The following is a 16,007-nucleotide window of genomic DNA, read 5'->3' as shown; positions in this document are numbered from 1 at the left end:
GTAAGGTATTTTTGTCATATTTAAAAAAATATATGTTTTTATTTTTAGCAAATATTTTCGTACTTTTTAGCACATAAAAAATAAATATATTTAAATTTTTAGCACATAAAAATCCGCTCCCTACTGATAAAGTTTGCAGGATGGCGCAATACGAAGATCTCCTGCGTGTAGTTTCATCCATGAAAGAGGAAGACTGCTTCGTGTCGACCGAAATTTGCGTCACCATGGCCACAAGGTAAGTACCGGCATTAGCTCTCCTTGGAATATTAATCCTCTTTGCTCTTATAATGCGAGGCTGATAAAAAAAACATGTTTTCCTTCAATGTTACAAACAGTGTCGATCGAAGAAGTATCAGACTTGTGGTTTTGATGTGAATACGTCTTCGGGGGGAGAGGATAGTGGGCTATAATTTGATTTTTTTTCCTAATTGATGCAAATTTTAAATTTTTTGTATGTAGAAATATCACTGTTGCAAAAACTTAAATTCGAGGTTAATTTTTGAGAAACATTGGGGCCCAAATTTTGAAATGTACCGGATATAGCAATTCACTAAAATTGATACATCTCAGCCATTTTTGAAGATAAATTCAAAATCTCTTTGATATTTTACTCCTAAAAGCACATTCTTTAAAATGTATGCAGCATAATTGTGCTATTGGCTTTCAAATTTTTAAGATAAACGGTTACATTTTAAGAATGAATTTTTTATGTACTTTTGTAGAAATATGGAACAAATGAACGAAATAACAAATTTATATTCCAGAGAAAAGTTTCCAAATAATCTAAAGAATATGTCTTCCAAATATCATGCATGTAGCATTATTAGTTCCGAAGATATAGGCTACAGGGGTCATTCGAAAATTAATGGTCACATTTGAATTTAAGTATTCTGAGACGCATTCTTGTCTCTTGCAATCTGAATTTTAATGAAGCATCTTTGTTAGTATTTGCTAAACAATTTAGGGCACTACAGATAAGAGTCCACAAATTAAACTCATTAGTACAAATATCTTATAAATGATATTATTGTCTTCAAACTCACAGATAACACGCCCTCCTTTCCCATCGTTATCAGCTTATGTTACTTACCGCTGATAGTGCAACATACAAACATCATTGCCACTATCTAATATCGAATGACCCATATGTAACTTGCAAATCAAGATTTCAGGTATAACTCCCTGTAAAGTTGATTTGAATAATTTCGAGGGAAAAATTCATATGTAACTTGTATGAAAATGAAGCAAAACAAAGTTACGGGAAATTACAATCAACGTTTAGTGCCAATTTAAAACCCTGTGGACAAAAGCAGCAGCAGTGACAAGGGCATAAATGCGCATTAAATTTTATGTAATATTTTCCACATATCGAAGTGTATTTTAAAGCATTTTTTTTATTTCACTTGTTTTTCACCATATTTAAGCATCTTTTATCCTTGAAAACCCTATGCACCAGAGCTTTAAAAATAACGTTGCAGCAGCTAACAAGGACATAAATGCGCATTAAGTTTTATGTAATATTTTCCACATATCGAAGTGTATTTTAAAGCATTTTTTTTATTTCACTTGTTTTTCACCATATTTAAGCATCTTTTATCCTTGAAAACCCTATGCACCAGAGCTTTAAAAATAACGTTGCAGCAGCTAACAAGGACATAAATGCGCATTAAGTTTTATGTAATATTTTCCACATATCGAAGTGTATTTTAAAGCATTTTTTTTATTTCACTTGTTTTTCACCATATTTAAGCATCTTTTATCCTTGAAAACCCTATGCACCAGAGCTTTAAAAATAACGTTGCAGCAGCTAACAAGGACATAAATGCGCATTAAATTGTATGTACTATTTTTCATATATTCAAGTGTATTTTAAAGCATTTGTTTTTAAATTCGGTGCTTTTCACCTTATTAAATCCATCCTCTCCTCTTAAAATCACATCCGTACTGAATACCATGTGGTGAAACCCGATGTCACGATTTTACTAGTAATCTCTTTCGTTCACTGCTGCTGAACCATTGAACCGAAACGAATTGTGGTTTTGGGGTCATGTAGCCAAAGGACTAAAGTTTTGCCACTTCCCCTTCTCCGCCGCTGTGAGTCCCGTGTGCCTGCGTAATATGATCTTGTAGCGCAAAGTTCCGCGAGTTCCAGGGGCCCATATCTCGTCTTTGGATTCTGGTACTTCGACCAAACCGCTGTTGTCGGATTCGTTTAGTTGAGATTTATCCGAAACAGTGCCTTTAATTTATTTTTAACTTGTTTTGTTTCAGATATTAATGTTGTTTAAAAGTTGACCTTCTGGAAAATGTCGCACTATATGAAACTAAAATATAATAAGAAAAACAAAAGACGACAATAGGCGAATAGAGCGGAGTCTGAGGAATCTAAAAATGTCCCGTAAACTCCGGTCGAGCGCCAGAGATCCCGCAGAAAGAGACGAAAACTGAACGATGCGGCGTAACACGAGACGCCTCGTGTTTGAGGCCGCGGAGACGAATATTGATGGAGCAGATACGTGCAACGAAGGCGGTAACCGTAAGAGTATGAGGAGTTCGTCCATACCCACCGTGGGGTCCATGGACCAAACTAACATAACTGATACAACTCTAGCTTTCAGGTAAAGTTCCCTGTGATGCAAACTTGAATAAATTCAAGGGAAAAAATTGTTTCGGGGCCGGATATCGATTCCGGGATCTTTGGCCTAGGGCACCAACGCTCTACCGACTGAGCTATCAAGGAATTCCACTCGAAACTGTCTCAATTATCCCCTTTTTTATCCACATAACTCGAGTGGGCTGACGTGACGCCAGAAATCCACATCGAGTGCACGCAAACTCTGTGTGACTTGAAATTGTGGTTTTCTGTTAACGTACCTAAAGTAACGTATATGTATATTAAGCAAATCTAGCTTTCAGGTAAAGCTTCCTGTGAAGCAGACTTGAATAAATTTAAGGGAAAATTTGTTCCCGGGCCAGGGAAAATTAAGACGGTGTCTGGATAGTTAAGTCAGTAGAGCGTTAGTGCGCTGAGCCAAAGATCCCGGGATCGATACCCGGCCCTGGAACAATTTTTCCCTTGAATTAACATAACTGAATTTGTGCGAGTCGAATATTCCTGCATAATACATCCTACACCTTAGGCCAAAGGATCGCTATAAAGTAGTGAGAGGAAAAGAAGGGTTTGTCATCAAAAACGTTGAGAAACACTGAATTAGGTGGCAAATTCAATGCAGTGATTCTCGTTAATCCGGACTAATTGGGGGATATGTTGACCGGTTTAATGAAAGTCCGGATTAACTGAAATAACTCAAAAGAACAGTAGAAAGTGCATTAAAACTTCGTTTATTGCAACAAAACACGTTTATTATGGTTGTATTTAAAGGACATAGGTCTAAATACATTATACAGTACAGTGTAATGTAAAGCAATACATACAATAATAATAATAATAATAATAATAATAATAATAATAATATTTGTATAGTTTCATTTTTAATACAAACTTGATGGATTTCTTTGTTTTAATATTATAGATGTAATACTGTAATTATTGTAATTCCATAGTTCTAATGTATAAAAGCAAGTATTAAAACAAGATTCTTTCATTTTTAAAAACTCATTTTTTTTTGCCTGCCCGGCTTAACGGGGTCCAGATTAAAGAGATTTTACTGTAATGCAATTATTTGATAAACTTGTTACACTCATGAATTATAGAACTGGTTTAGGTCTACCCTGGGACACAGAGCGATACAAAATAAGATTTTTCACAGTACAGCAACATAACACTCATAATTAAATATTTTACGTTAATTTGGCATGACATTCACGTGGCGTAGTGTCAACTGTAATTGTTCCTACCACAACCAAACAATCGACTTCTGACTTTCTAGTGAAGTACGTGGAAGGTACAGGACCAGAGCACCGCGTTGCAACTAACTGTATTCTCCTCCTCCCGAGGCAAACAGTTGGTGGGAAGACATTACTCTTACGCTCAGAAAGAAGTGTTATATTATGACAACAGCTGAGCTAAGGATTTATGTGGCAACGTCGTCTTTACTTGCTTGTGTCGCCGGAAAAGTTAGTGTCGAATTTCGTTTCTATTGGAGCCCAAGCGGCTAAAGCAGTGTTCTCCGAACAGAGCATCGTGATTATTACATAAATGATACCCACTTAACACAGAAAGTAACCTGTTCGAAGAGGAAGGAGAAAGGGAAGGCTCTGTTACCTCCTTATATCATCAGTTGTCAGAGCGTAGTGGGGGATTGCAGCAGTGGTCTGCTAATGTGATTAAAATGTATTATTTAATAACTGTAAAAAATAGATAATAAGACACAAAAAATCTACATTAATTCCTTGAATGCTAATTAATTAAGCTTTGTCATATCTATCTGTGCTTTCGTCCAGTGCGAGTGAGTAAGCTATGAACTGCTTAATTTTGGTTTCGACTTCAGTCTCTGTTAATTTTGAAATCTTATCTATTCCCTGAATTGTGTTTGGAGATTATTTTATTTTATTCAAATCGTCCATTTCTTCTGGATAGAGTATTTCGATAACATCCTTTAAAAAGTTACAAATATTACAAATTATCCTTCTATAAAAGGCTTAATTGATTTTCCAATCTTCTGAAAGCAGTTTTCGTTTGAGAGCTTGGACACGTATGTCGTTTTTGTTTAAAATTTCTTAAAACATTAGCACGCATTTGTCCTAAATAAAAAAAAAAGAACCTAGGCCTACTATAATTTTATTATAGTGTGAATATTTGCAGTACACAATGGAAACGCATAAGAATTTAGACGTGTTTATTTTTATATAATTACGTGTAAACAACAGTTTTATGCATTTCTTCAAAATAAATAGTCGACCTGTTTGGCGACTTGGTATAGCGCTGGCCTTCTATGCTCAAGGTTGCGGGTTCCATCCCGGGCCAGGTCGATGGCATTTAAGTGTGCTTAAATGCTACAGGCTCATGTCAGGCATATAAAAGAACTCCTGCGGGACAAAATTCCGTTACATCCGGCGACGCTGATATAACCTCTGCAGTTGCGAGCGTCGTTAAATAAAACATAACATTCAAAATAAATGAATTTACAACATGTTTATAAATATTACTTGTCAGTGCATGATAGTCTTTGTGACAAGACAAGTAATGTCGTCGCATATTATATTGTAAGACACTCTTAAGACTCTTAGAAGAAATTAAACATCTAACATTCTCCTCATTAACATAAAGTATATTTCTCTTCCACTCATCCTTAAATCTACGTTTTCTAAGACTACTTTCATGATTGGAAGACATTGTGAACGTACGAATGACGAATAACACTGATAAAGCCAATCCACCGCTGCTCTCCCTATGCATAACAACATTAACACGATTAGATAGGTAAAGTGCACTTTTAAATGGAGTCTTGGATTCAGTTCCGTAATTTCAGGGGCGTACTCGCCAGTAGCATTTTGGAGACTACTGTGCTGGAGGGTATAGATTGACAAATCGAACTAAAACCCTGACCGAGTTACTACGTGAGCGCTGGCTGTCTTGGAGAGGAGCAAGTGAGAAAGCACGGGGGGAAGGGAGAGAGCACTATGCACTATGTACTTACAGGTCCACTGACAGTTTGTCAAACCTGCTAACAAAAGCATTAAAAGGTTGACTGGTTGCCTGCAATGCTAGCATAATGGAACCTTCCTAGCCGACAGTTGAGGCAAAAATGAATAATCCGTTATTGTGGTAATACTGGAGAGTGGTTCTTCTATTGGTCGCGATGCTCACACACACCCTCTCAGATATTTACGTGGTGATTGGTGACTGAATGACGAGGAGCGAGGGAGAGAGAAGAAAGAAAGAGAGAGATTCCAGGTGGCGTGGTTTACGGGGTTTCACTTGAAATTGTCGAACTATTGAAGCGAGAAGGAGTTCAAAAATACACGTCACGGTAGTACGGAACTGTCAGAAGTCGAATCTATGTTTGCGACAGTGCATGTACTAATTATGTTTGGAGAGCCAGTTCTCCAGCCATGCAGCTACAGTAGGATGTTTGTAATGCTTGGCCTCCTGCAGAGGGTTTCGCCCACCGCTGTTCACAGCCGCTGTATTGGCGCCTCGGTTCACCAGAACCTGCGTCGCGGGCAGAGACCCATGCCACGTGGACCACAGGAGCGGCGTCCTCAGATGCACGTCAGGGTGGTCGATATAAGCGCCACGATCAAGCAGCAAGTTGACCAAGGCGGCGTTACTAGTCATGGATGCGAAGTTCAGCGGTGCCTGTTTTTCAACGTCGTTTGCCTCGACTTTAGCGCCGGCGTCTAGCAATAAACGGGCAGCTTCCAGATTGCCATTCCTTGCGGCTTCGTGCAAAGGGGTGATGCCTTTCGCATCCGGCGCTGACGGTTCAGTGCCAAGTCGAAGCAACGCTGACACCAATTTCGCATTTCCGTTGGCCGCTGCTTTCCTCAGGAGACTTCCCCAATCCACCTCTCTGACATGGCCCAAGGAGGCGAGATCCTGGAATTACACAAGCAGTGGCGGGGCCAACATTTCGAGGTGTAAATGTCTACATTATGCCCGGTTTCTGGAAAGACAGTTACCTGTACAGACAGATTTAACATGCTTATATGTTTAAAATGAGTTTCCGAAACAACAGTTATCGTTATCTTCACAGCTATCTCTACTTAACTGGTAAATATACCTCGGTCTGTATACTATAGTCCCGTCGCTCTAATTTCCGGCAGCCAGTCGCGTTGCAGGTCGGCTACATTTAAACGTGTGCGTCTTGTGATTCGCTTATTCATTTCTTAAGGCTCGATAAATACTTAATATAATCGCCCGCCATTTTAGCTCTTCAGTTGGCGTTCGCAGAAAGCACACGAAGACGTTATTTGCCGCTCAATTATTTGCTGAATTACATTGCGTTTGATTTATTATCATAGGAGCTACGACATGATAATGTTTAACGGTGTTGCAAATAGATTCCTCGTATGGTAACTCGGCAACGTAAGAACAAAAATGGCGAATGATACTATCTACCTAGAATTTATAGAGCCTTCACTTCCTAAGACGTAAGCAAAGAGGCGGAGTCACGCCGGAAATAATGGCGTCGGGACTATAAAAGCCAGGTTATGAACCGACTAAACCGGAAGCAACGTTCTGTTGCTCTCTTTCTGAGCTATATTGCCACATAGTGGCGCGAGATTCAAAGCGTATTCAGCGTTTGTCACCGATATGTTTAAAATAACTACTGTAAGGGAGAGTCGGGTAGTATCGGACATCGGGTAATATCGGACAGTGCGTTTCTTTCATCTACCACCATATGATAGTACCTGAATGACATGGTTACGTTTCTCTATGTGACATCACTGAAACGTAACCATGTCAATCAGGTACTATCATCGTGTGCTAGATGAAAGAAACTCACTGTCCGATATTAACCGATGTCCGATACTACCCGACTCTCCCCTATATAGTTCTCGATAACACTATCAACAATATTAGTAATTAAAATTACTGTTTTAAGAAAGCACGAGCTAATGACGCTGGTACGAAATGCGACTCGTAATCCACGTGGTACTGCAAATTAACTGGGAAGTTTGGCTACATTGTCTCCGTGATTCCGTTGCCAGATTTTCGTTAGCAGACGACATTTTCACGTGAGGCCAATGAAAAGCTCCGTTCTCCTTTTCCCCTCCAACCCCCCACACTCAACGTGTCATCGCTGCACAGGCAACCCCTCTAACCCGCACTTTCCTCTCGCCCTGCTATCTACTTCCTGTTTATTCAGTTCATAACCTGGCTTTTAGTTACCTGGCTGTTAGTAATGATTCGAACAAATACCGACATGCGGCGCTACTGCATTACTGTTTCGTAAACTATAATAACTGATATGAAATAATAATATAGACCACAATAAATTAATTTACTATATTATCTGTATAGTTTTAAAATTTTGGCGTTTTATTTACGTAACTTACGGTAAATGTTTTACTTTCTATGACATATTAGGATAATAATATGTGTTTGTAAAGACAATTTCGAACATCTTAAGCTTAATTTTCGTCATCAACTTCAGATTGTATGTCGTCAGTCAAGGAATATTTTATTTTTGGGTGTTCTACCAATGCCAATGGCATTTCGGACTCTGAAAAGTTCATTTGAATACAAGAAAGCATTCATATGGGCGTATGTAAAATATTTTAATATGTTTATCAATATGGCTGCCATAGCCACCACAGCTTAAAAAAAACTGTTAGTTACAAGCGCTGATAAATCTACATTTAACTTTCCGGAAAGTGATGAAAGTTATCAGTGCAGTTAAGTTTATAAGAGCAGCTAAGTAACTGAGAGTTAACTGACGTGTACCAGAAACCGGCCACTAAACTTACACTAATTGTAAAAATGAAAGGTTTTTGTCAAAGAGAAATTCGACTTTAGCTGCCATGAAAATGCTTACATCATATCCGATAAAATTGCAATGTCAACGAGTCCATTCCTATAAACAAGGAGAATCCTCAAAGTCAACCTATACATAACCCACTCGGAAGAACTTACTGTAGGCCTAATCCATTTTTATTTGATTATTTAACGACGCTGTATCAACTAACTTATAGAGGTTATTTAGCGTCGATGGGATTGTTGATAGCAAGATAATATTTGGCGAGATGAGGCCGAGGATTCGCCATAGATTACCTGACATTTAACTTCTGGTCATGGAAAACCTCGGAAAAAACCCAACCAGGTAATCAGCCCAAGCGGGAATCGAACCCGCGCCCGAGCGCAACTCCGGATCGGCAGGCAACCGTCTTAGCCGACTGAGCTACGCCGGTGGCTCTACTGTAATCCATGAAGATTGAATTATACAGGTTAAAGTCCGGATTTATATGTACTAAAAGTTAAGAATGACACCGAGTATAGTTGAGTGGAAGTGGTATCGGTTAAGAGAATTTCTGAGCAATGTCATAATAGAGATATTAGACACAATGGCTAGCCAATGCATTTTGTCTTTTAAGGAACCCGGAGATTCATTGCCGCTCTCACATAAGTCCACCACCGGTCCCTATCCTGAGCAAAAGATCTGTGGTTTTTATTGGGAAATCTAACAAATAAAAGTGTACGTGTACCATTAACATTAAATAAATATTTACCAATTGACTTACAGGGTGCCAAAAGTTAAACTCTTGTACCACGAGGTTATATTATAGTATTGAATCAGTTTATAATTTTCAAATTGGGTTAGGTATGGAGAAATTAAGGTTATGTTATTACTTTTTAGTTGTAAGAGTTAATTTGATCACAGATCGTAGGAATATCAGTTAGGCAAAGGGTACTGAATATTCAATTTAGCACTAGGCATTAGGCCTACGTAGAGCACACATCGATAGTGATATTTTGTTACAGATATCTCACGTCTTCAATCACACATATCCAAATTATAGCCTCGCATCTGTGACAAAACATCAGATTGTGCTTTACCGGCCATCTTTAACTTTACCCAGATTTCGAGCAGGCAATTCTCCTAGGCCAGCCCCCTCCGTGCGTCGCCAGCCGGCGTTCGGGGAATGCTGTGGAATCATGGCGGAATGGAGAGATGTTGACGGAATTATGTGGATGCCTAATATGGGAAAACGGGAGAACTCCAATAAAAACCCCAACTGCAACCTTGTCCGCCATAAGTGTCACTATAGATTTTTCAATGAAAAATCCCAGGCCTGACCGGGACTCGAACCCGGTGCGGCCTTCATTACAGGCTGAAGATTTGACCACTCAGCCACCGCTGGGGACGAGAGTTGTATTGCTACTGTTCATTCGGTAGATATTTAATCCAAGCTCACACAACTTAACATTTTCGGTACGAATTTCATACCTCTGGTATGTAGGCGAAGTCCGGATTACACTTGCCGTTCTCTGGTATCTGAAGAGTTCCTGGTACTAAACCCATACACAGCAAGAAGAACTGCAGGAGTGCAAGAACTGCCATGCTTTCACCAGCTGGAATAAAACATAAAAAATCACATAGCCTACTCTGCAGCTACACTGACTAGAGAAGTGGATCCATAATTGTATCGGGTGGTAGCAGATCAGATCGTCACCATAGAGATACTGGAAAGATTGAAAGTAACTGGAAGTAATAAGCATGCGTTACACTGATTTCCCAACACAACAAATCAGTTGTACAGTACAAAACTGATGTACTGCAGTGGCGGTTATTCAAGTGAAGTAGGTGAAGGCCACCTTCACCTTTTTTCGTGTTTAAATAAATTATATTCTATCAATAAATTTAAAAAGACAATTCTCACTAACCTATATATTTTGGTCTACTTTTTAACCTGTCTTGCGCAGCTTAGTCTGCTCAGCAGGTAACGCCTGCTGGCGCACTTCAGATCAACCCCTCACCAGTCAGGCCACGTGGTTAGCAAAGACCAGCTGGTAAGGGATGTGAATGCTGAAACTTCGGCGGAGGCTTTTCTTTTGTCTTCAGTAAATAAACCCGGTTGCCATGACGACGACTTGCTTACTATGAATTGCCGACTCTTTTTGTGAAGCTATTACTCGTATAAGATGTATCCCATGAATTAGATAAAAAAAATAGAGGTCTACACATCATCTTTAAAATTGCTCTTGTTTTGTTAATGGCCTGAATACAAAGCTATGGCACTTCTTGCTTATCTCATTTGAATCAGAATAAAGAGTGCAACACATTTATGGAGTGCAATATAGAGTGTCCAATTAGAAACATGTATTTTGTCACTACGAACTTCTATAACATTTTGTATAGTTGTCAGTTACTACGGGTAGGTTTTGACCAATCAAATAATCTAAATACAAAACTATTTCCAGATATATTAAAATATGGTAGTTATGGGGGTGTCCCAGAGGTTATGGGACATTCTGTATAGTATTAAATGTGAACAAAACCTAAATAAACCTGGGAATAAAATTGCATGCTATAGAATTATTGAGCTAGAGGAATAAGAATAATTAAATATTATATTATGAACGTACGAATAAATTGCATGTTATAGAATTATTTACACATAGAGTAATAAGATAGTGAAAAATTATGAAATTTCTAGTAAATTGCAGGCTATAGAAATATTTAACTGGATAAATAAGAATAGTTAAAAATTATAAACTTACTAATAAATTGCATGTTATAGAATTATTTACATAAAGTAATAAGAATAGTAAAAAATTATGAAATTTCTAGTAAATTGCATGCTATAGAATTATTTAACTAGATAAATAAGAATAGTTAAAAATTATGAACTTACGGATAAATTGCATGTTATAGAATTATTTACATAAAGTAATAAGAATAGTAAGAAATTATGAAATTTCTAGTAAATTGCATGCTATAGAATTATTTAACTAGATAAATAAGAATAGTTAAAAATTATGAACTTACGGATAAATTGCATGTTATAGAATTATTTACTTAAAGTAATAAGAATAGTAAGAAATTATGAAATTTCTAGTAAATTGCATGCTATAGAATTATTTAACTAGATAAATAAGAATAGTTAAAAATTATGAACTTACGAATAAATTGCATGTTATAGAATTATTTACATAAAGTAATATGAATAGTGAAAATTATGAAATTTCTATTAAATTGCGTGCTATAGGATTATTTAGCTGGATGAATAAGAATAGTTAAAAATTATGAACTTACGAATAAATTGCATGTTAAAGAATTATATACATAGAATAATAAGAATAGTAAAAAATTATGAAATTTCTAGTAGGCCTAAATTTCATGTTACAGAAATATTTAGCTCCAGAAATAAGAATAATTAAAAATTATGAAATTATGAACTATAGAATTATTTACCAAGAGTAATGAGAATAGTAAAAAATTATGACATTTATACTAAATTGCATGTTATAGAATTATTTTCTTACTTACAAATGGCTATTAGAGAACCCGGAATTATTTATCTAAATTAATAAGAATAGTAAAAAGTTATGAACTGTCTATTAAACTACACGTTATAGAATTATTTAGCTCGAGGAATAAGAGTAATTTAAAATTATGAAGTTACGAATTATAGAATTATTTACCTAGAATAATATGAAACCTGAAATATTGTGAAATTTCTAGTAAATTACATGCTATAGAATTATTTAGCTGGAGGAATAAGAGTAGTTAAATATTACGAAATTACGAATAAATTGCATGTTATAGAATTATTTACTTACTTACAAATGGCTATTAGAGAACCGGGAATTATTTATCTAGATTAATAAGAATAGTAAAGAGTTATGAAATGTTTTATTAAACCGCATGTTATAGAATTATTTATCTGGAGAAATAAGAATAATTAAAATTTATGAAGTTACTAATTGTAGAATTATTTACCTAGAATAATACGAAACGTAAAAAATTGTGAAATTTCTAGTAAATTGTAACTTATAGAATTATTTAGCTGGAGGAATAAGAATAGTTAAATATTACAAAATTAGGAATAAATTGCATGTTATAGAATTATTTACTTACTTACAAATGGCTATTAGAGAACCGGGAATTATTTATCTAGATTAATAAGAATAGTAAAAAGTTATGAAATGTTTTATTAAACTCCATGTTATAGAATTATTTATCTGGAGGAATAAGAATAATTAAAAATTATGAAGTTATGAATTATAGAATTATTTACCTAGAATAATACGAAACGTAAAAAAATTGTGAAATTTCTAGTAAATTGCATGTTATAGAATTATTTAACCGGAGGAATAAGAGTAATTAAATACTGTATTACGAAATTACGAATAAATTGCATGTTACAGAATTATTTACTTACTTACGAATGGCTATTAGAGAACGGGAATTATTTATCTAGACTAATGAGAATAGTAAAACGTTATTATATGTTTTATTAAACTGCATGTTATAGAATTATTTATCTGAAGGAATAAGAATAATGAAACTTTATGAAGTTACTAATTATAGAATTATTTACCTAGAATAATACCAAACGTAAAAAAATGTGAAATTTCTAGTAAATTGTAACTTATAGAATTATTTAGCTGGAGGAATAAGAGTAGTTAAATATTACGAAATTACGAATAAATTACATGTTGTAGAATTATTTACTTACTTACAAATGGCTATTAGAGAACCGGGAATTATTAATCTAGATTAATAATAATAGTAAAAAGTTATGAAATGTCCTTATTAAACTGCATGTTATAGAATTATTTATTTGGAGGAATAAGAATAATTAAAAATTATGAAGTTATGAATTATAGAATTATTTACCTAGAATAATACGAAACGTAAAAAATTGTGAAATATCTAACAAATTGTAACTTATAGAATGATTTAGCTGGAGGAATAAGAATAGTTAAATATTACGAAATTACGAATAAATTACATGTTATAGAATTATTTAGCTGGAGAAATAAGAATAATAAAATGTAATGAAATTACGAATATATAACAGTGTTATAGAGTTACTTACCTGGATGTAGTGATTTACAAAGTTGCTGTTCGTTTCAGCTAACACTGAAGAAATGTGTGGTTCAAGAGTCAGTTTTATGTGGCGCCGGTACAAACCAGGAAGTATTTGCATAAAATAAGAAAATTGATCTTTGCACCATCCGTTGTGTGGTAGTTGCAAAAGATAAGATTTTTACGGATATATTGCAGACACGTAAAAGCTGGATAGAGTATCCAAAAATAAAATAATATCACGACTAGACTGCGGGTTTTAAATAACAGTAAAATCCCGTGGTTACTGATTTTCTGTAAGGTATATGCATATTTCAATATCAATTTAATTGGTTTAAAGCAAGAGTTTTCTTCACATATAAATGTTAGAAGATCTTACACCCTTTCTTACAGTACTTATGCGATAGGCTCGAAAATCTTGTGATGCTCTAGGTACATATAGTCCCGTCGCTCTAATTTCCGGCAGCCAATCGCGTTGCAGGTCGGCTACATTTAAACGTGTGCGTCTTGTGATTCGCTGATTCATTTCTTAAGGCTCTATAAATACTTAATATAATCGCCCGTCATTTTAGCTCTTTCGTTGGCGTTCGCAGAAAGCACACGAAGACGTATTTGCCGCTCAATTATTTGCTGAATTACATTGCGTTTGATTTATTATCATAGGAGCTACGACATGATAATGCTTAACGGTGTGGCAAATAGATTCCTCGTATGGTAGCTCGGGAACGTAAGAACAAAAATGGCGAACGTACTACCTACCTGGACTTTATAGAGCCTTCACTTTCTAAGACGTAAGCAAAGAAGCGGAGTCACGCCGGAAATAACAGCGTCGGGACTATAGTATCTGGCATGATTGGATGATATTCTTCTTCTTTCAACTTTTGTTGAAATGATAGCAATGCTCACAGTGGAATGTGAAAGATCCTTCAGTTAAACAAACGAAATTGTAACTTCAATTAACAGTGATCTTTTGATAGAACATTTTACGTAGATACTTCGGGCCGTATTCATAGACATTCTTAGCGCGGGCTTCCGGTGGATGATCAGCGAACTAACGTTTTTTGTATTCATAAACCAGTGTTAGCGATATGATATGATATGGATCCTGTACAAATAACCAGTCGATAGCCGGGGCTAGTTTAGCACGCTCGTAGCTCGGGCTAGCGAAATGTCTATGAATAGCACTTTTCACGTTTAGTAATTTAACTGGAACTTCCGTTACTCCCTCAACAAATTTTACACACTACCGGTAACCTACTGGGTATCGTTTTAACTGAAGTACTATTTTTTTACTATTATTTTTATTGCAGAAAATTCCACGTTTTGTTATTTTAACATGGAACGTTTAAGACGATGGATCGGTGAAAATAGTGAAAAATCTTCAAAGAGTGAAAAAGTCACTACAGGAAATTCCTTTCATAACTCCCTAACGAAGGGTTTGCGGACCCATATTCACATGAACTTTTTGTTATGTTTTGGTGTCAGGAATACGCCCCAACATTTATGGACACATAGGCCTATATAGATACAATATACAGGGTGGAAGTGAAATAATCTTGCAGATTGAAAAGGACGATAGGATACTGTGAAATGAATAGAAAGCCTATATTACGTTTTGTGATTAAATACAGGGTTAATTAGAAAATTAAGCTTGAAGTTTCAGCAGTCCGGCAACATCGCCGCTAACACACTCTTCTCGTGATACAGATGTAAGAGGTCAACGAACTCGGTGTGTCTCGCTAGATGAGCTGTTCTCTGGCGCTGTGTTGCAACCGTGCAGTGACTTCAATTTAGAGGTTTTTTAAATTAAATTTACACGAAAATCGTCCACATTATTGAAATAGGCCAGAGGGATACATTATTCTTTATTAGTTTTCCTATCGATATGGACAAAAATCACGATCCTACTCGCAATAGCTACCGAATAAGAGGTTGTTAAAAATTTGTTAACTTTTCACCAATATATTACCTGTAGTTTTTTGTTACATACGACATGAGCTATTCGCTCTGAAAATCTGCAAGGCTATTTCACTTCCACCCTGTATATATAAATCCCTGTGCTTTCAAATGTGTAAGACTTTATGTCATCTACGTATTTTAACGGTCAGCAAAACATATAAAGTTAGTAGGCCTAAGCCTACAGTAATTCTGATTGTTCATAATTGATCTTCAAAATACAAGTATGCTTACAATACATTGAAATGCATTTTAAATTTTTTAAATGTAAGGCCTACATTTATTTTTAATATGTCCTGAATTTTCGTCCCCTGGTGTTGGTAAACCAAATCCGCGAGGAAATGTGACAGAAAGTTGCTGACAACCGCAGTCACCACTTCCAGGAAGGAAAAATATGCATTAACTGTCTGGAAGGAAAGGCTATAGGCTATATGTTAGCCTTGCGAGGCAATTTCTAAACAACCTCCCCATCACTAAATAATTTGGTTATTAATGGAGAAAAATTCGCTCCAGCGCCGGGGATCGAACCCAGGACCCCACGTTCTACGCACTGAGCGCTCTAACCACCGAGCTACGCCAAGGCTCAATCCACAGCACCGGATCGGATCT

At 36.1% G+C, this 16,007-nt stretch overlaps 1 protein-coding gene across 1 annotated transcript; it reads right to left on the bottom strand.

Annotated features, from left to right (window-relative positions):
• Nucleotides 1-3,326: 3,326 nt before the first annotated feature.
• Nucleotides 3,327-13,604, bottom strand: LOC138704462 (ankyrin repeat and SOCS box protein 13-like). The gene is made up of 3 exons (XM_069832366.1): nt 13,453-13,604; nt 9,855-9,979; nt 3,327-6,502 (listed from the first exon to the last, which is right to left on the bottom strand). Exons 2-3 carry the CDS (start codon nt 9,966-9,968, stop codon nt 5,984-5,986), a joined length of 633 nt encoding a protein of 210 aa, XP_069688467.1. The 5' UTR covers nt 9,969-9,979; nt 13,453-13,604; the 3' UTR covers nt 3,327-5,983.
• Between the last annotated feature and the right edge of the window lie 2,403 nt (nt 13,605-16,007).

Source organism: Periplaneta americana, chromosome 8 (genome assembly GCF_040183065.1).
Source record: "Periplaneta americana isolate PAMFEO1 chromosome 8, P.americana_PAMFEO1_priV1, whole genome shotgun sequence".
In the NCBI taxonomy this organism is placed as follows: Eukaryota; Metazoa; Arthropoda; class Insecta; order Blattodea; family Blattidae; genus Periplaneta; species Periplaneta americana.
The sequence above is the reverse complement of the archived record's forward strand: the minus strand, read 5'-3'. Positions and strand labels throughout refer to the sequence as shown.

What these genes read in the sequence shown, in the direction of transcription:
- LOC138704462 (XM_069832366.1), bottom strand. Translation starts at nt 9,968, where the DNA reads ATGGCAGTTCTTGCACTCCTGCAGTTCTTCTTGCTGTGTATGGGTTTA. An exon ending in ACTTCGCCTACATACCAGAG is followed by an intron (nt 6,503 to 9,854) that starts GTATGAAATTCG and finishes GTGTAATTCCAG; the next exon opens with GATCTCGCCTCCTTGGGCCA.